At 51.8% G+C, this 22,058-nt stretch overlaps 1 protein-coding gene across 2 annotated transcripts in view; it reads left to right on the forward strand.

Annotated features, from left to right (window-relative positions):
* Positions 1–21,265, forward strand: part of ATL1 (atlastin GTPase 1) — a gene marked incomplete at its 5' end in the record, with an annotated part of 29,432 nt that extends 8,167 nt beyond the window's left edge. The window contains 13 exons of one of the 2 annotated variants that reach the window (XM_082000799.1): positions 1,334–1,581; positions 1,941–2,075; positions 2,918–3,022; positions 3,776–3,826; positions 5,722–5,778; positions 9,908–10,000; positions 10,920–11,058; positions 13,005–13,132; positions 13,822–13,878; positions 14,679–14,750; positions 15,730–16,161; positions 18,514–18,528; positions 20,932–21,265. In XM_082000799.1, the coding sequence (XP_081856925.1) occupies positions 1,334–1,581; positions 1,941–2,075; positions 2,918–3,022; positions 3,776–3,826; positions 5,722–5,778; positions 9,908–10,000; positions 10,920–11,058; positions 13,005–13,132; positions 13,822–13,878; positions 14,679–14,750; positions 15,730–16,161; positions 18,514–18,528; positions 20,932–21,042 (1,643 nt within the window). In that variant the 3' untranslated portion in view covers positions 21,043–21,265. The remainder of the gene's footprint in view (positions 1–1,333; positions 1,582–1,940; positions 2,076–2,917; positions 3,023–3,775; positions 3,827–5,721; positions 5,779–9,907; positions 10,001–10,919; positions 11,059–13,004; positions 13,133–13,821; positions 13,879–14,678; positions 14,751–15,729; positions 16,162–18,513; positions 18,529–20,931) is intronic. The other variant, XM_082000800.1, reaches the window with a different exon arrangement.
* Between the last annotated feature and the right edge of the window lie 793 nt (positions 21,266–22,058).

Raw genomic sequence — 22,058 nt, forward strand, 5'->3', positions numbered from 1 at the left:
TGTGGGGGAACTTTCCATCGCACGCTCCCTTCCTTGCCGGCGAGGAGATTTCACATGGCTGTAGGTGAGCTGACTGGCATGATTAATCACCTTCAGCATCTGTTTCCTGTGCTGGGAAGTTTGGAGACAACGAAAGGAAAATTACAGGAGCTGGCCTGCTCTTTGCAAAGCCCAGGGCTGCAGTGGCTGTGGATGGCGGGTCTTAAAACGCATCCGTCTCCCATATTGCGGCAGGTACACCAAGCAGCCCAAACGGACCATGAGGCCGTTAAAAGCTGTAATCGTCTCGGCTGCCGTGGCCTGGAGGATCACGCTGGGGATACGTATCTGTCTGGCAGGCTGCATTGCTGAGCATGGATGCAGTGGCCGAACGCTGGGTCCCTGCCTGTCCCCTCCAAAGGCTCCTGCTGCAGCATCATGCTCGTCACTTCTCCCCTGTCCCGGCGGGGAGGTGAGACCCTTTTGTAAGGCTGTATGAATGCTATGCAGCCTGGGCCGCGCTCGCCTCTGCGCCGGGGAGCAGCTCCGCAGGGAGCCTTGCCATTTCAAAGTGGGAAGGTGAGCAGTGCCTGTGCTTTGCGTGTGCTTTCCACTTGGGAGTGAAGAAGTGGCTTTTATCAGGATGGGCATGTGTCTTTGTGGCCTGGTTGCTGCTGGGGCTGTCTCTTGGGGACGCTGTCGATGAGGTTGATGGCAGAAGCAGCAGATTACACTTCGAGCACTAGTGCAGACTGCAGATGGAGCAGGACTCTGCTGTTGCTACAGAAACAGCAGTCGCACAGGATGCACAAAGGCAGCGTCCTTTGATAGAGACATGAAGTACCTAGACACCTCAGCTTGACTGCTGCATCCATTTTTTGAGACAGCCTTTGGGAAGGACCTGGTGGGGAGTGTCCAGAGGAGAGCAGTCAGATGGCTACATGATGTGGTAGCGAGGGGTGATCTGGGGGCTTGGACGTTGCTTTTCTAGCAGAGAAAAAGCTAAGGGAAGTGTTATGGCAGTCTTTGTGTATGTAAGAAGCTGTTGCAGGCAAGAAGAGAGTGATCTGTTCTCCATTTCAACTCTTGTAGAACAAAAAGTAATGGGTGTGTTTCGTCAAGGGAGATTCCAGCAGGGAATTCTGTGCCTGCGGGGAGCGTGCGGACAGGTGGCCCCAAAGTGGCGTGGAGTCTCCATTGAGATGGTCAACAGACATCTGCTCTGAACGATGCTGTTTTGGGATGGATATTTGGGCTAGCTGGCCTGCTACTGTCCTGCCCAGCCCTGCTGTCTGTGATTCTGTACTTTGCAGAAGGAGGAACCTGGCAGCTCTTGTTTTACTTGTTTACGCAGGTAGTTTTGCAGAGAAGACTTACGAGTGGAGCTCAGAGGAGGAGGAGTCCGTGAGGAAAGCAGGACCAGTGCAAGTCCTCATTGTCAAAGATGACCATTCCTTTGAACTGGATGAAGCTGCATTGAACCGCATTCTCCTCTCGGAGGCTGTCAGAGATAAAGAGGTCGTGGCTGTGTCCGTTGCTGGAGCTTTTAGAAAAGGAAAATCATTCCTGATGGACTTCATGCTGCGGTACATGTACAATAAGGTATGGCTCCAGCTCAGGTGGCTCTTCCCAGGGGTATGGTGCTGCTGCTCATTGCTCCCACATACTGCCCAGGGATGAGCTGGACAGGATACTGGCTTGGTGCTCTAAGGAATGCTCAAGCCTCTCATTAGCAGGAGCTTCACAAAATAAAATAGAGCAGATCTTTCCACAGCCCTGTGCACCAGTGAGTCTCTAGTGGACTCTTGATTTTGGAGCAGAGATGTTCACATTTGCTGCCCTGTAGGAAACCCCTCTTACAGGGGCTGCCCCCTTCCAGCACTGGGGTGGAGGCAGCACAGAGGAAAAGTGCAAAACCAAAGAGAGATGAGAACTCCAGCAACTTCTGTTCCTACTTACAGGAAGCAGTGGACTGGGTTGGAGATTACAACGAGCCTCTGACTGGTTTCTCCTGGAGGGGAGGCTCTGAGCGGGAGACGACCGGCATTCAGATATGGAGCGAGGTTTTCCTGGTGGACAAGCCTGATGGTAAAAAGGTATGTGCTTCTCTCTTGCATAGTTGTCTCTTGCTGGTCAGCTCATTTTTCTCTTCCAGCTTTGGTAAGATTCTCCTGCCTTGTCTTATGTGGCTCAAATGCCTGTGCAAGTTTAGAGAAGGTCTTCAAATAGCATATCCCTAATTTAGCATGAATGGGTTTAATGCAGTGAGTTGATATGATGTCTAGGTGTCCCTCGAACTCTGAGCATCCCTGAGTTTATTTCTCTGCTATTCCCAGGGATCTTGAATCTGAGGACCTTGCAAACTACTCCCCTTTCCTAGAGCAGTAACTGTAAAATGGAGTGTCTTCATTTAGGGTGGTCAAACAAAATGCAAACTGGATTTTGGGGCATCCTGCAAATTCAACTTATAGGCAGGAATTTCTGTATTTATCTACTCTTCAACGAAGAGCCCAACACCAAAGTGACACTGAATTATTCACGGTGTGATTTCTAATACTGGCTGAATGTGTTTTGGGTTTAAGGAGGTGTCATACGCTGCCGTGTTTGGCTTCTGTGAAATGAAGCTAATGCAGACTCCGGAAAAGACCCATCTGCACTGACAGCGAGTATTTCAGGAGCAAAGCAGCTCCCTCCTCTGCGTTGCATAGCATTCATTTTGCTGCCTGCTGGGGTCATCACGCTGTCAAGAGGGACTGGGGCTGCTCTTTTCCTTTGTCCTCCACCAGTTATAGGTCTGAGGCAGAAGCGGTGAGATTCCCAGCACAACGATGCAGCTGACATTCACTCCCTCACCCCTTTGGCCTGTGAGGGTGATTTTGCTTGGGTGCAGATGCTGAACGGGTGCATCCAAGCTGACGTGGAGCTCTCTGCCTCTCAGGTTGCAGTGTTGCTGATGGACACGCAGGGGACCTTTGACAGCCAGTCCACCCTGCGGGATTCGGCCACCGTGTTTGCCCTTAGCACAATGATCAGCTCGATACAGGTAAGAAGGGGGATGTCTCCAGGAGTCAATTCCTAGAAAGTGGTGGCAAAAAACCAGTAGCTTGGCACCAGTCTAACTCAGCAGCTAGCCAGGGCCTTTGGTGGAAGAGACAAAGGCCATCGTGTTGGCTGCACTGAGTGCAGGATTCACACACGACTCCATCATTGCAGGGAACAGTCTCATCTCCTCATCTCACCCCACGAGCAGGGCCAGCAGCAGATGCAGGCCTTTGCCTCCAGCTAGCAAAGAGGAAAGGACCTTAGTATGGAGAACTGGGTGTGCTTTTGACTCTGCTGCTGGAGAAACCTCTAGGCTGGAGGTGTTCACACACCAGTCACCGCATAGCCTGTTAGGGCTTCCCTTCCTACCAGCCGGCCTTTGCTCTTGGAGGACAGCGTGAAAGGGGTGGAAACTGTGTCTTGGTACAGAGCTCAGCACATCATAAAAATGGAGGAGAAGAAGGAACATTATTTGGACCTGACAGGCTTCCAGGCTGGGGCATGACAGCCCCTGGTGCTCCCATGCTGGAGTGTTTTGCCGCACAGGGAGCGGCAGTGCCTGTCTGCCTGACAGTGTGAGTCTGTCCAGCCGTACAGCTGTGCTTGGGGCCTCTCTTGTACCAGCACCACGGGCCAGCTGGGACTTCGGCTGTGTCCCCATGGTCATGTTGTAGGCTTTAACGACACTGGCCCACATGTTGGCCCAAAGGACAGGCCATTCTGAGTGCTCTGAAGTTTTTGTTTTTAAATGCAGGTTTATAACTTGTCCCAGAATGTGCAGGAGGATGATCTGCAGCACTTGCAGGTAAGACCCTTGTCCCTGCTGCTCTGCAGCACTGGGGTGCCTGGATTACACTCCGCGCTTGCAAGCTGTGTTGCTCTGGGAAGGCACTTTTACATTTGGAGCCACAAAAGGGTTTTTCAGTTTCCCAGCTCTCATATTGGTTCGTGGGCATGGAGGAACAGCCCCTTGGGTTGAAACCTGTCTTGCCTACGCTCTCATAGCGTGGCTTCTTGGGGGCCTGGATCCTTTGGCAGGGCAGTCAGTGGGACACTCGCCCAGAGGGACCGTTCCTGTCTCTGGGACGTGTGCCTTCCTCAAGGCTGATCACCTGTGGAGCTGGAAATGGCCCACAGCTGTGCTTTGTGCTGCAGTGAGTATCTGGAGGGCACAGAGAGGCTGAAGGAACCAAGGCTGTTAAGTCGAGACAAAAGTGGCCGAGAGGGGAGGCGGTGATGGTCTTCAGCTATGTATGAGGTTGCTACAAAGTGGGGGGCTGTATCTCTTATGTCCAGTGCACGGGACAAGTTGTCATGGGTGGTGCTGCAGCGAGAGAGAGTTAAGTTGACTTTATAATGGTGAGGTTAGAGGAGTATCAAACAGACTGCGTAGGGTAGAGACCATCACAGAACATCTCGGTGTGGAGCACCCATCACAAATCTTCCAAGAACAGTTTGGATACAGCTCATGTTGGCCTGTGTGTCCTTCCATGGGATTATACTGGGGTTCCTTGAGGAGCAGAGACCTGTCAGAGGCCAGGACTGACCCATGGGGCTGGAAACATGCAATGACTTGCAGCAAGGGGCTAAAGTGACTGGTAATAGGGAGGGATCCAGGGTAGTTAACCATACATTGGCTGTACTCCTGCTGCTGCAAGCATCCGTCCGCTGCTCCATGAGTAGGGGCAGTAAAAGTGCTCGTTTGACTTAGGTGATGGGGAAGCTGAAGGTAGAAGTTGCACTGTTCATGCTGTAGGACGGGATCTTTGGGTTGTTAGGAGAAGCCCAAAGAAATTTTTATAAGCCTGGATATAGACATCCGGTACTGGCTCAGTGCAAGTGACCCCTAGGGGTAATTACAGCCCTGACTGTTGGACATAAGCAGCTAATAGGATTTTTGTGGCACGTGTGTCCTGCCCGTTTCCTGGTGTTACCTCTAGCTTTCTCTTCTGTTTAGGTGGTTGATTGATTGGTTAGGTAGGTCTTTCCAGGAGCTTAAGAAAAAGGAAAGAAAAGCAAAAGTCCAGCTGGAAAAATCAGCATTTGAAGAGTTTGGTATAATTTCACTCAGTAAATATTTTTAAAAATAATGCCTTTTTAACATTGAACTTATCCAATGCAACTCTGATTTTTCAGTTTGGATTTTAAGCCCTTATTGTTTAACATGTTCACCCGTTTATATGCATCTGTGAAATACATTATTGTGCCTTCAGTTAGAAATTACGGTCCAGAGAGACTGGAGAGACTTCAAATCTGGCTGGTAGGCTGATCTTGCAGTCTTTGCACAGTGGGGGTTTGCAGGGAAAGTACTTATTTCTGAATTAATTTCCGCTTCTTTTGGAGTGTTTAAAGGAAGCGGGGCTCCAGCAAGTCCCCTGTAGCATGTGAAGTTTCTGGTTGGTATGAAAGCAACAGCAAGCAGCTGATTTGAGCCATTTTTCACAGATTTGGCAGCCAAAAATACCAGGCTGAGATCTTTTCACGTGAGGGCTCACCACGGTGATTTTAACAGCTCCATGTGCCTCTCAGATGTGAACCGAAAGCAACAGCCAGCCAGTTTCTGCCCCAGCTCTGCAAATGGTGCTGTTAGCCCCGAGTCATCAACCGTCCCTTGCTGCTGTGCCGGTGACCCACAGCCGTCTGTGTGTCCCTGCAGACTGGGAAGCTAACAGTCCTGTTGTTCTTTGCTTTTCTTTCCAGCTTTTCACTGAGTACGGCCGGCTGGCCATGGAGGAGACGTTCCTGAAACCCTTCCAGGTGAGTCCGAGGGTCCTGGCCAGGGCATGTCCCCTCTACCAGAGGTGGCTTGGCCCCGAGCCGGTTGGCTTCACCACGAGGTGTCACTGCAGTTTGCAGGACGGGGAGGAGGTGGAGGTGCCTGGGGAGTGGCTCAGCTGTGAAGGAAAGGCTTTGCGCTTCCTTGCCCCCGAAGAGGCTTCCAAATACATCCAACATCCCTCTTTCTTTCCTCTCTGAACCCTTGCCATCCTGAGAGCTCTGCCCTGTCCTGCCAGATGTCCTGCCAGGCTTGGAAAGCAGTCAAGTTTTGCAGCAGGTTTGTCATGCCATCTTTCCTGGGGATCCTGCCCAGCCTTCGCTCTGAGAGGTTTGAACCTGCCTGCCCTGGGAATCCCTGCTCCTGGTGAAATGAAAGAACGGGGATTAGGTCAGAGCTCTCGCGAGTGACAGCAGAGCTGTGGGAAGGCTCAGTTTAAGTGGGGTTTTAACTTCAAATAAGGGACATCTGTTCACCCTGCTGCTTCCCAACCCGTGAAAAGCTGGCATTCAAAAAAGGGAGAGTGTTGGGCAGACAAGAGCTTGCTTTGGATACCAGAGCCGTGAGCAGCTGGGAGGATGGTGGGCTGTGACAGCCCCTTCCAGTAGGAAAGTGAGTATGAACAAAAAGAGACAAAGCAGAAGGTAGGGGGGCAGAAGGAACCCATGACATGGCTGTGGCAGCTCACTGAAGCTCCAGTCCTTTAACAGATCAGGTAGTGATTTCATATGGCTTTTGATCACGGCCACAACCGAATCCTGTGCACCTGGGAGGCTGGGAAGGTGGTTGAAGATGTTTCAAAGCTCTCGGGGGGGCTGTGGGACCAGGTGTGAAGCAGGGAGCGGGGCTAAGGCGATGGAGGGAGCGATGCTGTGAGGTCCTTACGCGTCCTCACGCCGCTTGTGGAGCTGTCAGGCTCCTTGCATGATTGGGGTGGTAAATAGAAGGAAAACACCTTCTATGGGGCTTTGGCCTTATCCTGTACAAGTTGTTCCGTTAATCAGATGCTCTTTGGCAGTCCCAATGGCTTGGTGCAGCTTCCAGCTGGCATCCACCATAGGTTAGGTGGTAGCTGGATGGGAGTTTGTGAGCTTCCCAAAGTGGAAAACAGCAGAGAGCAAAACATGCTGTAAAAACGCAAATAGTAATTGGGAATGGGTTACAGTTATTTTACTTTTGCCTTCCAACATAAAAAGAGAATTGCTGTTCTCACCACCATCCTGGAAGGCCTCAGGGGTTTATAGGGTGTCTGTGGTCAGGAAGTGGAAATAAAATTAAAAGGTTAAAAAATACAACAAATGGACAAATTGAGATTTTGTGGAGCTTTGAGGGTATATTGGATGCTGGCATGGGCGGATGACTAATAATGTGAAAACTACTAGTAAAAATATATGCCTTATAGTAGCAAGAGCTAGGAGAAAATTGTAACATGGTACAGAAAAAAGCCAGACATTAAATAAATACTCCTGTTCCTTATTTAAAAGCTATTGGGGTAATGTAGCCAAATATTTCAGTGAAAGTGAAATACTTGTTATTCCCACCAGTAAAAAGGAGGCTATAAGGGGAAGCTTTTAAATATGCTTAAATCATTAGGACTGGATAATAGGCTCTGATTTTACCAAAGACCGTAATTGCTGTCAAGTCACACAGTTTTGTGGATAGCAAGACTTGCAAACAATCCCATTATCAATTTTTAAAAGACCACGAGTTCGGCTGACAGAGGTAACTATCACCATGATGTGTTGCCTTCTGGAAGCCTTATCTCCCTACGATGCTGATTAAAAGCAAGTGAACAACATACCAAGTCAGCATTGTCTGGTTTAATCCATTGTAAATGGATTAAAAACTCATTAACTGATAGATGACAGAGCACGCTGATCTAATTTTAATAGGGAATCATCATCTTTCAGAAGTGTTTCCTTGGGGGCCCCCCCAGGGCCTCTGTGATTCACTGGCATCTTCATTAATGGTCTGGGGAAAAATATCAAATGACTGGTGGTAACCCTTGGGGACGTGATAAAATTTGGTAGAAGGATCGATGGTGACGTGGCCAGGTAAGCAATGGGGAACTCCCATCCACATCGCAAAGTGGGCTTGTGCCCGCAAAGCACGTTTCTAAAGACAGCCAAGCGTTGTAATTAGAAAGCAGGAGAAGGGCGATGGTAAATAAACTCCTTTTCTGGTGGGGAGACGAGGCAGCGTGCAGCTCAGTGTCTGCAGCTGAGGCTGGACAAAGTCAGAATAGCAACGAGGAGGACGCTGTTAATGAGGGGGCAATTTAATGGTTAGGGTGGCTTAACGAGAGATGCGGGGTCTTCTCTGGTAGCTGCAGGCATCGAGCGGAGACAGCTCTCTCTGCAGCAGAGAGTCTACAGCTTGAGGTTCTTGGGTGAGGTTCCAGGCCTGTAAGTCAAACAAACTGAACCTCTTTTGTCCTTAAAATGTACAAATCTCTAACGGAGGCTTTGGAAAACAGCTCCTATAGGAAAATGCTGCCAAGCAGGATGTGCAGAGAAAGTGTCAATAGCGAGGCAGTTGCATTGATCCTGCTGGAAGGGAAGTAATACTTGGCAGTGGAAAATTAACATTTCCCTCCGGCACCCTCCTCTCCACAGCCTGTCCTCGCACTTGCGCTGAAGCGTAACCGCCTGCGCCGCTGCACGCGCCCTCGCCAGACGCCGCTCCTGGTCGTGATGCCTTAGCAGAGGCTGCGCGCGGTGCCTGGCAGTTTGCGGGGCTGGAGGGGCTGAGGGTGGCTCCGAGGCATGGTAAAGACAGCACGGCTGGAACAATTCTGCTTAAGAAAAAAGAGAATCATTCCGGAGTCAAACAGTGCAGGGCATGCGTAATGTGTTTGTGGAAGAGTCCTAAACATGGACATGTCTCCTAAGTATCTCATGGTCTTAGAAAGAACAGCGTGTCCTGAAACATCTAACTGGGTGCAGTTGCTGTGGCTTGTCATGAAGTTAGGAATGGCCAACTCACTCTTCTTTTTTTTTTTTTCCTCCTTTTCTTGATGTTTTATGGAAGAGAAATAAGGAGAGGAAATATTTTCCCTGCCTCCATTAAATCTTTGTTCTAAACATAGACAATTTTTAGGGAAATTCCAACGAAATGGATTCCACTTGCTGACCTGCTTATTCATGTGCATGAAAGAAACCCTGGCAAGCCCTGCCAGCCCCTCCTGGGCTTCGGCGTTCAGAGTTTCCCCCTCCAAACCGGGTATTCATTACACAGGACGTAGGTCCTTTACGTATGAGACACTGGAGACAGGATTTTTTCTGAAAACGTTTTTATTTTTAAAGATTAAAAGTTGACTGTACTGGTACTTACTTATTTATTGCATAGGAACTTCGAATGCCTCAATAAAGATTACAAAAGCCAGTGATTTCTTATTCACCCTCGTTATCCTGCATCTGCTTCTCATTAGAAGTCTGTCTGGAAGGCTGCCCAGTGAAAAAGGCTGAAAAAATGAGCCTGTAAAATTCCCATAGGATGGAGCTAAATGCGGCTGGAATTAGGGAGCTCGTTGCCTTTTGTCCTGGTTAGCAAAAATCCCTTTCTTGCTTTGCAGTTTAAATGATTGATGCTATTCTTCAAGCTAGGGAATCAAACTGCCACCCAGCAGACCCATACAGCAGTCCTGGGTTTGCTCCCTCCTTCCCCTTACGAGGGGACAGCCACACGTGCAGCAAGTCTGCGCGGTCTCAGCGCCACGCTGGGGCGGCCCTGCACAGAGGGGTATTTCCACCAGTAAAGGCACAAGGTGCTGCTGGAGCTGGGCAAAGACTCGGGGCCGGACCTTGCGGCATGAGGGTGGGGGTGAGGGTGCCGGGGGGTCCTGCCCCTGCTGCGGGATCCGACGGCTGAGCGCGATCGGCTGCTGCGAGCGGTGGCAGTGGGGAAGGAGGCCCTGAGCTCCCTTGTGAGCCCCTTTTTGATAAGGTACAGCAGAGTTACGCGTCTCGTGGAGCCACTCCTGGTCCCGCGGTTAGCAGCAAGCAACAGAGCGGTGCCCAGGAGAGAGGAGTTTTTCCGAGCTGGAGCAGCCGGTGACTTTGACTCAGTGGCACTGTATGACCCTGCTGTGTTTCTGTCTCCGTTTTCTAGTCCCTTATATTCCTTGTTCGTGACTGGAGCTTCCCGTATGAATTTTCCTACGGATCTGATGGTGGCGCAAGGTTTCTGGAGAAGCGGCTGAAGGTGCGTTCTTTCTGACCGGGGTTCGTTTAACGAGCAGTGCTAGCCTGGGCGTACGCTCCTGGGCGATGGAGAGTGCAGAGGCAAATCTGGCATGTGACCCAGGGATGATACGCTGCCATCACCCCCGTGGATGGAGAGCGCACGGGGCACGAGGGTGAGACCTTGACCTGGGGGACAGCCGGCGCTGGCGAGCGTAATCCGGGCAGGGAGCAGGGGACGGGGTGCGGAGCACCGGCACCAGTGAGGGTTCAGCTGGGTGGCCACGGCGCTGGTTGTTCGGCGTGAACCGCAGCGGACAGACATGCTGGTCACCGTCACGCTTACCCAGTGCCTTCAAATCACAGAAGAGGCATTTTAGGAGGCTGAGTTCCCTTGCCACGTTCAGTGGAGGGCTGAGGCCGCCTGTGCTAGGCTTCTGCCCGAGCCCAGGTCCCTGGGGCTCTCTTGCTGGGAGAGGCGTGGTGGGAGTCAGCAGATTCCCTAGAGACCAGGAACGATGTTTTAGTAATAGGCAGTTGTACAGTAAAACTGAGGGGCGAGGGCTCCGTTGGGATTAATCAGGAAATGCATGGGGGATTTGGTAGTGGAGAGACCTAATTAAAGGGGAGACAGGAAAGGCCCTGGTGGGAAATCCCAAATGTTTTTGTATTCCAATCATACACGGACATGCCCATTTTCCAAATGATAATAACATGCCCCAGGGCATGTGGTCAGAGATACGCTCGTTCCTTGGTCGCTGGAGGAGCCTTGTCTTTGTCCTCGTGCGGCATACCCCTACGGGATGGCCTTCTGGCTTGCTCTTCCCGCTGTAAGCAGCCACAGCGCGGAGTACGCCATGCTCCTGCCAGCACCGCTAGCCCGGCATTACCGGTGTCCCCATCAGAAGGAAACCCCCTGATTCCAAACTGGTGTCTCACAGGTCTCGGGAAATCAGCATGAAGAGCTGCAGAACGTCAGAAAGCACATCCATTCCTGCTTCACCAAAATCTCCTGCTTCCTCTTACCTCACCCGGGCCTGAAAGTCGCCACCAACCCTAATTTTGATGGAAAACTAAAAGGTACGAAGGCAAAGGTCTGGTTTTTAAGAAGATACCTTAGATGCCCTGCAGACGGTCCCACTGGTTCCTGAAACCTCTATAAATATTTTCCATGAAAAAACTTATGGGAGAGGAGTTGGATCTTCCTCCCAACAACATACACGCGTTCGCCTCGTTCTTCCAAGTCCAGCAGCTGCCTGTTTATTGCCAGATGCTTTAACCTAAGGCAGGGGCGAAGGCCAAAAAGGTCTCCCGAGGTGCGGGAGGCTGAAAAGGTCTCGGAGCCGCTGACGATATCACCGTCAGGACAGATGGGTGATGATAGGCAGCCGGGGAAGGGCAGGGCTGAGATAGGAAGTTTATGGACCCGGTGTTAAGCCTGTAATCGTCCAGTTATGCCTCGCTTGCGATCCAGCACGCATGCAGAGCGGTGCAGACTGGTTGCTGGAAGGCAGGCTGGTGCTTGCGGAGGGCGGAAGGCCGGTTACACGTGCTCTCAAGGGAACATTATTTCACTTTGAAAAGCTTTCCAAGGAATATTTAATCTTCCTGACTTATCTGATCAGTGGTTTCCCTACAGGTCAGACTTAGTTCACCAGGTAAAAAAAAAAGGGGAAGGAAAAAAAAGCCATGGTAAGATTCTCCACCCTCAAAGGAGCCACATGCTGTGGATTTTTTTGGGTTGTTTGTTGTGAACCAACGGCTTACCAGCATCGCTGGGTACAGGCTGCCTGCAATCTCAGCAGTAAAGTGGCCCATTAGCCACTCAAAATAAATTGGCAGACAGAAAGATGTTACTTTTTCTCTGGTTTTGTCTGGCCTAGTGATGACTTGTTCTGGCAAACTCCGTGCTAGCCGGCAAGCCAGACCGCGATGCAGCAGTGGGGAGCCGTGCTCGTTGAAACTGAGCTGATCTCTGTTAGTTCCCCCCTGAATTTCGGGTGCTGAGTAGTACTGAACAAGTGGTGCGTGCAGAACGGGCACAGGAGTTGGCAGCAGCTTCTTGACACCATTTTCCTGTTCCCTCAGAGCTGCACTCGGCATTTTGTGCTCTGATGGAAGAAATATGGGGAAACTTCCCCTCTCTCCTTACCTTCCAAATGCCTGGGTATTGCATTGTTTTTTCTGTCTCCAGCCTTGTGCAGTTTAATTTAAATGGCAGTAAATGGAAGTCAGACACTATGAAGCCATCAGAATGACTGTTAGGAGATGAGTCTGTTGAGGTGACACAAGCAGCCCGTGGACCCCTCAAACAGCCCTGTGCAAGCTCTGTGCTTTGGCAAAGCGGAGCAGAGATTGTGCCCGTTCCTGGTACCTGCACCAGGGGGGTCTGGTGGTGCAATGTAAATGCACAGTCGCTCACAGGAGTCCCTAGTGTAGCCGTACCAGGCGCCTGATGGTTTTCAAAAGCTTTAAAATGCTTTGCAATGAGAATTTCACATACGGGTTCATAGAGAACCAAGAACTTGGCACACAAAACCTTACCTGCTGGCACAGGAGGTGGCACGGATGAGAGCCAGAAGCCCTGGCAGAAGATTTCCACTTCGGAAACGCCATGGAGCGGAGCAAAGGGAAGGCACAGCATGTGTCTGTGCCCTGTACACTAAAGGTCGTGATTTGCAAAGATCACAGATGTATGTGTGTAGGCAAGAAGGTGCTGCTCTCTGGCTATCAGCGTTGCGTGCACGTTACCGGAGTCCTCAGCAAAAGCAGGTATTTTTTCCCATGCAGTCACATTTGTGTTTGCACAAGTATTTTTGAGACCATGAAGCTGGTGTGTGGATATATGCACAGCTGAATATTCTGTCCATGGGTTAAGTAAGAACTTAACTGAGGCCACGATCATTTCTGAGCGCTCACTTCACTAAATTAGAGGGTGTCTGAGTCTCTGGCGTGATTCTTCTGCTCTTGTTTCACGTGAGCGCACACTGAAGGCTGGTAGGGATGACACTGGGTTTTGTTTCCAGAAATAGACGATGAGTTCATCAAGAACTTGAAGATTTTGATTCCTTGGCTTCTTAGTCCCGCGAGCCTGGACGTTAAGGAGATCAATGGAAACCATATCACCTGTCGAGGCCTTGTGGAGTATTTTAAGGTATTGGCTTATTTAAGAGAAAGTAGGCTTATTCATCTGTGGCACGCTTGCACTTTGCTTTACTTAACGGGGAAAGCAGCAGCAGGCGGGCCAGCACTTCATGGCTGGAGGAGGTGTTCTGGGTCTAGCTAATAGTCCTGACTCTCACTGCTGCAGAAAGCAAACACCTCACGGTCACATACTTGACCACGCAGTAAGCCCAAGAAGTGGGCAGGGCGGTTTTCCTCCTCTGGAGAACTGAGGACCAGGGGGAGGTAGGCTGAGGGCCGTATTCCCATTGCCTTTGGAAAAAGCTTATTTTTGTTGTCATGACTACTGGGACATTTTAATGCAAGACATCAGTGAGTAATTCTCACCACTTGCTCTCCCGGGCTACCCGACTCTGACTCCTCCTTTACTGAAGGATGGAGGTAGGTGCAAATGCGATGGTAGAGATATTTAGCGTAAGTGGTGGAGCGACAGCCTTGAGTGACTGACCCAGGCCACCCAAGGAGTCGAGCTTGAGCCATGCTACGTAGCGTTTTCTGACAGAGCATCCCCTGCTGAAGCCATCTTGTGCCAGGAACGTCCTTCTCTTCTGTGCTTTTAACTCCTGTTAAAGCTGTTACTGGAACGGGGTGGGGGTGTTCGCGTGTTGCTCATGAATGCCGTATCCAATGTGATTTAATTTTCTGTGCACTGTTTTGCAGGCGTACATAAAGATCTACCAAGGGGAAGAGTTGCCACACCCAAAGTCAATGCTGCAGGTACGTGAGCGCTGTGAGCTGGTGCGCATTCACGCGCTGTAATTGCCGTTGTTTTCCAGTTAATTGTTAGAGGTGTCCAGCTAGTGCAGCGCACTGCGTCTTCTGCGATGTTATTTCAAATGCCTTAGCGTAACAACCCAAGAAGCAGCCCTTTTGGAAGTATTTGGCAGTCATGAGTCTAATATGGCTTAGCAATTGCGGCAGCACGGCTCGTGCACCTCGGCTGCACTGCGGTGACTCGCTGTCTGCACACAGCGACAGCCAGCTTAGCTGGAATTATTCCCCCGCAGGTAAATAGCATCGTCTCTGGCTGCGGTGCTCACACGGAGGTGACGTGGCCCCACACATGCGCGGCCACTGCTGGGCTGCAGCTCTGCTCTCTGAGCCAGACGGCGTTGTGGGAGGTTGCAGCTGTAGCTGTTTACATATGACTGAGCCTTTTATCTGTTTTCTTGCTGTTTCCCACAGCCAAAGCCAAAGTTTTCGTTGCTCTGGCTTGGAGGGTAGGAATCCTCTCTTGATGCAGGCTTTTGCCTGGGGGGAACTGCGGAGGCTGGACGTGTAAATACGGGATGATCTTATTTGGCATTGGTCAGAGGCTGGAGAGAGCACGCTTGGCTAAGAAGAGGGAGCTGTTTAATTCTGTACGTGTGCACCAGGGTACCGTGCACACGTCCTGGCCGCTTACACGTGTGGACCATGGGTACCCAGGCAGCCGGTGGCTTCTACTCTCTGCAATTATGCTTCTTAACCCCATCTTTCTGCAGCTGAAGTCTGTACCCCTTTTGCCCTTCTTGCAGGCCACAGCAGAAGCCAATAATTTAGCAGCAGTTGCCACTGCCAAAGACACATACAGCAGGAGAATGGAAGAGGTAGGTGGTGCTGAGCACATCCTTTCACAGAGATCATGTCTCCTGGCTCTCCTGTCCTCATGGGGAAACCTCCCTGCCTGGGTTCCTGGTAGAAAACGTCCTGCACGGACTTGGCCAGGAGTGGTTACAGTGCTGCATGTTCAGGAGCCCGAAGAAAGTCTCTCCTATGTTGATGGTGGAAAAGGGTCTTTCTCGGAGGCTGGAAGGGAGCAATGCCCGGTCAGGGCATCATGGCAGGGCAGGGTGGTTGACAAATGGTCACCATTTCATCTGATGATGGCAGCTTTTTGCAGACCATGTGGCCTCTGCTGAATTTGCACCCTCTTCCTGGTGTTCCCCAGCGTGGGTAGATGCAACCCAAAAATGTGATGTAGTGCTGCGTGACCATACAGCCCGTGCTATGGCTGGTGCTAATTAGGGGATAAGGTCATTATAACTGGGTTTTCACCTATATGCCCTGCCCTGTCAACCCACGTCTCCGCTCTGGTGAGGGGATGGTTGTGGTGTTTTAAGGTGAAGCTCAGATCCCAGCCTGTCTCCAGCCACTTCCAGACCCCCACTCTCTTCACCAGTATTGGAGATCGCTGCCTCTTGGCAGGAACGGGGTGTGGAGCTGCGTGCCCAAACCTCCTGTGGACTGCCCTGGGCCTTAAAACTAGCGTGTCCATACTCTGAAGCAGAAGGAAAATGCCACAGAGTTTCCAGCACTAGAAAATGCTGGGGTTCAGGGTGCTCAGCCATCAGTGCTGCCCGAGATGCTGGCTTGGGCTGTGAGAAAACTGAGTAGGGGAGCTGTGGGGGACAGCTTCCCAGTGCAGGCACCTTGCAGAGCTGTCCCAGATGGACAGCACAGTCGTGGAGGTCTTCCTGCAGGATCTAGTGGTCTGTGCCAAACAGAAGTCTGTAGAGCGGGTTGGCACGGCACAGGAGCTGTGGGTGCTGAGGTTTCTGAAGTGATGGGACTGTGTTTTCCACGCAGGTCTGTGGTGGGGACAAGCCCTTCCTTGCACCTAGTGACCTCCAGACCAAACACATGGAGCTGAAGGAGGAGGCTGTGAAGCTGTTTCGCGGGGTGAAGAAGATGGGTGGCGAGGAGTTCAGCCGTCGCTACCTCCAGCAGCTGGAGAACGAGATAGATGAGCTCTACATCCAGTACATCAAGCACAACGACAGCAAGAACATCTTTCACGCCGCCCGCACCCCCGCCACACTCTTTGTGGTCATCTTCATCACTTACGTGATAGCTGGAGTCACCGGCTTCATTGGCTTGGACATCATAGCCAGTCTGTGCAACATGATCATGGGCTTGACACTTATCACACTGTGTACCTGGGCATATATCAGATACTCTGGGGAGTACAGAGAACTGGGCGCAGTAATAGACCAAGTGGCTGCAGCGTTATGGGACCAGGTAGGATAAAGAGCTTTTGATTTAAAAAACACAAACAAACAACCCTCCCCCCCCCAAGTTCTTAAGTGTTGAGTTTCCTGGGGCTTTTCCTGCCCTTTGAAATGACTTTTGCATTTGCATTTAGGGTTGTTAGATGCTCTGCCTGGGCCTGCCTGGGCAGATCCAGCTGCTTGAGCTGGCTTGTGCTGTGATCAGTGAGAGAGGAGCCGTGCCCTGCCTTCTTCAGACAGCGGGTTGAGTTTTTAGGCCATACCTTAGATCTTCTAGATGGGGAAAACAGGGACAGAGGGAAATGTTTTCAGATCAGTTTGTGGAGTTGATTGTGAGGGGGAGATGTCTTAGGGACCGGAGGTGGGCCTGGGTAGGACTGCTCTGTGGCTGTAGCGCAGGTAGGCAGTACGCGAGGGGGTGGAGAGCAGGAGGGAACAGCAAGGCTGGAGCTGCGTGCCAGCCCACCCCTTCCCCTGCTCCAGCCTGAGCCTCTGAATCCTGCCCAGTGTGAAACACAAGCCGTGTAGATCCGGGCTGGGGATGAGAAAACTCACAGCAAGCTATTTTGTTCTGCCTTTTTTCTTCTTCTTGTCTTGCCCATCACCAAATGCTCGTCTGTGGAGCCTCAGACCTTATGGGAATGGGGCAGTTTTGCCGAGGGTTCCCCCGGGGAGGCGTTCTCAGAGCCGGTGTGCGTGGCTTTTGCGTGCATGTCTGTGTATGTCTTCAAAAAGAAAGACCCGTATCTCTGTCCTGGTTCAGGGCAGGGATTTTGGCTCTCCCCCGGTCTGCCAGAGACTGAGGCCAGGTCTCGTCTCTGCCGGTTTTGGCACTGGGCCCTGCTTTCCCGTTACAACCGCAGCTGTGCTGGGCCAGTTGATCTCACCCGCTCTTTTTCAGTTTCTTTTTTTTTTTTCCAAACAACATGGGAAGGTCTTGGTTGGACCCCAATGCCGAACAGAAACACCTCTAAAATCTTAAAAATGGTCAGAGTGAGTAAGCAACCCCCGCACGCCCCTGCATTGCTCTGCCCGTTTTCCGAACGGCACCGTCGCAGTGTCCGGCCCCGGCAGGGTTATCTCGCAGCCTGCGGCCGCAGTATTTTTAACACTCAGTCCTTCCTGTTTCCCCTTCTGCAGCAGCCCTTTCCTCTCCCCATTGCCGAGCTGCCGGCGCAAGCCCGGACCCTGCAGGCTCCCACTGCCCCGCTTCGCCCCAGCCATGGGAGCAATGCTCCAGAACTCAGCTGCAGCCACGGGCCCATGTGCCGAAATAACATTTGAAGGGCTGCAATGGCCTCCTGCTCTTCCCGCGGGGTGCTCATTGTTTGCTCGGCCCTCAGAAGGCACCAGCCTACTTCATTTCTGTAGTGCTTCAAGGGTGAAAGGGCCGTTCTCGAGAGCTTGACCTGCTCCTTCCCTGCTTTTTTTCCACCAGTGAGTTTTTGATCAAGAATTTGATCATTTACCTGCTTCCCGTTGCTGCACGGAGAGCTGCAGCTGGGGCTAAAGATGCAGCTTTGGGGGGAGAAAAAAAAATGAAGCATTTATTTTTCAGTTCCTTCATCCCGGAGCTGGGTAGTGGTGGCATTCAGCTGGGCTGCCTTTAAAATAAGGCAGCTTGGGAGCAAGAGCAGCCCAGTGCCAGCATCCCAGGTGGGTTCATCCTGGCTGCCCTGTCCTCAGCAGCCTGAGCACCCACAATAAACCCTGCTGTGGTGTGCCCAGTGCCTGGGCCACCGCCATTTGCGGGGGGACCCTCCCCGGGTGCCTGTGGGAGATGCTGCCACGTTTAAGCCCAGCATTTGTCCATCCCTGCGCAAGAACCAATTTTGGAGGGCGTTAAGCAAGAACAGGATGCAGCCAGCAGGAAGCCGGAGACGCTGCCCGCTTGCAGCCTGCTCAGCTGGGACAAAATAAAGAGGTTAAAGTGCCTGTAAATGGTCCCTGGCGCCCGGCAGGCCCCCGCAGGCTGTGCGGCACGGCTTTCCAACTGAAGGGAAAGTTCTCCCGAGAAGGAGCCGTGCAGGCGGGCGGTGCTGGCCCTGCTGCAGGCACTGGGGCTTGGGCAGCGTGGCCCTGCCCGCCGCGATACGCAGGGCGGGTGCCCGAGTCCTCCGGGTGGGTTCGAAACCCTCGTGGCTGTGTCCCGTGGCAGCGGGACCGGCTGTGGGAGGGGTGGATGGAGCTGTGAGGGGTGCTGCAAGGGGAGGGCAGCCTGTGTGGGGCGAGCCCCCTTGGGAATGCACGGCCATGGTGGCACCAGCGAGTGGCTGTGGCCAGAGGCGTGAGCACCGTGCGTGATACACAGAGATGCTTTTTTTTCTTTTTCTGTCTCCCCCTTCCCAATGCCTCTCCCCAGGGAAGCACGAATGAGGTAAGTGGCTCTTGTTCTCCGCATGTGACACCACTCAGCTCCCACGGGCCAGCTGGGCCATGGGCTCCCAGGGAATAGCGTCTCGGACCCAGATGCACATTTCAGCCGTGTCGCTGCCGTTCGGCTTGCAGAGGGCTGTGGGCAGCGGCGGCTGCAGCAGGACACTTGCCGGCGGCTGGGCTCTGGTTGTTGCCTGTGATCCAGATGCCTGGGGAAGGGGGTTAAACGTGGGCCCTGCACTCCAGGCGGTGCTGGAAGCCAAGGAGCGGGGAGAGATTTGGGTGGGGAGTGTGTTTCTTCTGATGGGGATTTTCCTTTCTCCCATCAGTTCTGTTTGGGCATTTTCCTGTTGTGCCAAGCGGTCAAACCGAAGCACCGGTTTGTTTTGTAGCACCAACCGTGCAGGCGTTGCGCAGGCAGGGCGCCCACCCCAGCAGCTGAGGACCCCCCATGCTTGGCGAGGCCTCTCTGTGCTGCTGGAAGTGCCACGTGTTGTGTTTGAGGCAAACCCACCCCATACCGGACGGGGTAAGCCGAATGCAGAGCCTGGAAAGCGCAGTTTACCTCCCCAGTCTCTTCCTGGGGCGGCAGGCCGAGTGCAGCTCGCTTGCCCAAGCGCCGCAGCGGCACAACGCTGAGCTCTTGCCGCGCCTGCACCGAGGGCGACTGGAATGTTGTTTAGGCAAAACCTCATCAGCATCTACTTAAAACCAAAAAAAGGGCATCCTTACCAGTCTGTGTGACAGTGCATGGATGTTACACCTGCGCTGTAGCCACGTGCCACCCCAGTCTGTCCCAGGTGCGTAACAGAAGACAGCCCCGTCTTCTATCGTGTCACCAAAGCCTGACTGCTCCGTCTGTTGGTGTCAACACACTTTTCAGCCACTGAGCCATGTGGGGAGTTCCTCTTAAAAGAAAGTTAGAGCAGCTTCCAAAAGGGGGAAAAAAAAAAGTAAAAAAAGAGAAAAACGTAGCTGAAAAGCAACCCATTCCTTCCCCCAGCAGCCAGCACAGGCTGGCCATTTTCATACCGCGCTGTGCCGAAACGCTCAGCAGCTAAAAGCTTCCTGACCCCTGGGTCCGTGGGCTTCGCTCTGGCTTGTGCAACAGCAAGAAGCAGAACAGTCTTTGCTCTTGATGAGCTTGATGAGCTCTTGGAACAAATCCTGTCAAGTAAAAGTCATCTCTGTGAGACTGGCTTGCCTTCAAAAAAAGCCTAAAATAGCACAAAATGCTGCAAGGTCACTATGTAGGAGTCGAAGATGTATTTTCAAGAAAGAAACCCAGAGAAGCTACGTGAAGTCTCCTCCACCAGGCCGCTACGTTCCCAAACAATCCCGAAACGCTTGCCCCTACGGCCCGTTGGGGATGTGGTCAGCATCGCCTTAAACACCCCCCCGGAATCTTCTCACCCTCCCCGCCCCTCCTTGCCATGGCTTCAGCCTCGCCTGCATCATCCAACACCCCTGCGCACACGTGGGACATGTCACCCCGGGAGCATGCGGTTTCCTGCCTCTTCCCACCCCGTCCTGAGCTAACCCTGCCTCACCAGTGGCATCTCCTGTGCCATTTGCACACGTACGAAGCCCACCATGGGGTGGGGGACAGGGTGGTCCTGCCCGTCGCCACATCCCAGCCCTTGCAGCAGCCCCTCGGCACCAGAGCCTTGTCGCAGCCCCATGATGGCTCTGCCGTTAGTTCGGTACAGGAAACGCAGACCACGTCCACACCGACCTCATCAGGGCACCGGTACCGGTACCGCAGCCGTGCCTGGCGTTTGACTTTCGCCCCCCAATCCCCTGTGAAGATGCTTCTGCTCACGACGCTCTGCAGAAACGGGGCTGCACACACGTTTGTGAGGCTGGTGCAGCTGTTGGCCAAGGACAGGCTTTTCTGGCAGACAGGAAAACGCAGCTGGGTACAAACAGAAAATGGTAAAATCAGAATGAAAAAAAAAAAAAAAAATCTGCATTCATCTGCAGAAAACTAATCTAGACAAGCCAGGTACGCATGGCATAGCAAAGCCCCCCGTACGCTGCAGTATGTATCTGCCGGTGGCGTAAAACCAAAATGCCGAGGATGCAGAAATTTAAATGCTGCGTGAAACCCAGAGAAAACCAACCCCCGTAAGGCCCTTACCCAAACTCCAGGTAGCTTTAACACAGCTCCAGGGAGCTCCTCCCACAGCCAGGACCTTTGAGAGATTCGCAAGCTACCGACCTCGATGCTTTTCCCCATCGGACACTTGACACAATCGAGAGTTGGTGCACAATACAAACCGCACACCGCAATGGGTTTGAACCCGCTGCTGCGGCACGAACACGAAAGCACGGCGCGTACGTGTCACACGCAGCAGGGCCGAGGACATGACCGTGTGTTGTCTCTCTCACTCTTTCTTTCCAGGCTTTGTACAAACTGTACAGCGCCGCAGCCACTCACAGACATTTGTACCACCACGCCTTCCCTGCACAGAAAGCGGAGCCCGCCGAGGGCTCGGAGAGGAAGAAGGTTTAAGGCAGGCACGTTCCCGTCGATGCATGAACAAGGCGCGGACGTCTCATCCTCGGTTCAGTACTCTCATCCTCGTACCCATCACAAACTCCTGCCGTGGAACTGGGAGAGTGGAGAAGAAGTCGCGCGAAAGGCGGTTCAGGGTGCTCCTTCGACAGCACAGTGTGTGACGGGAAGGTGTCGGCATGTTTTTTGTTTTGTGAATATGTACATATTGGTACTGCTGCGAATACAAAGTGCTTTTAATTTGTAATATCCAGCATACTTCCCAGCTTATGAAGCCTTATTTTCCCTTTCTTAATTAGTTATAAAGTCACTGAAGAAATCATCATTTACACAATACTGCAACTAAAAATCTTCCAGACCTTAGCATTATTCAAAAGCCAACTTCTTTTCAGTTACTTGAACAAGTTATAACATGTAACCAAGTTTTTTCTTCAATTAACTAATTACATAAACATAACTAAAAACATATTAACTTGCTTTATCAGAAACTGTAAAGGCACTTCTGCTAGTGTGTGAATGATCTTGTACGGAAAGCATACTTTTCTGTTCGTAACTGATGCACAAAGTATCACTTTCTGTATGTATTGGAGAAAGTTTCACTGTATTTCTGTATATATATTCATTATAGTGCATAGAAAATGTGTTCAACAGTTCTATTCTTTTATCGTCAGAACTATTAAAGTTTCCTTTCGGTTCCTAAGAAGTTGGTTATACAGGAAGCGATTATTGACTAATGAGGCAAGGTTTGTTTTTTTGGTTTTGGTTTTTTGTTTGGGTTTTTTCTTTTTTACATTCCCAGTTTCCTTTCTGCCTTCAGAATTGGCACTTTAAGTTGGTATTTTGAAAGGACTCTGGCCCGTCTCCTGCCCAGGTGTGACCTCTGGGAGGTGCTTCTGTCACTAACAAGGTTAAACCAGGTTTTACAAGTCTCAGGCAAGATAAAGTCTCCAGCTTTTAACAGTGAGGGACAGCCCCAGGCACAGCCACCCTCCTCTGCTCACCATCTCTGCTTC

This window comes from Phaethon aethereus, assembly GCF_964289735.1.
Source record: "Phaethon aethereus genome assembly, chromosome: 5".
In the NCBI taxonomy this organism is placed as follows: Eukaryota; Metazoa; Chordata; class Aves; order Phaethontiformes; family Phaethontidae; genus Phaethon; species Phaethon aethereus.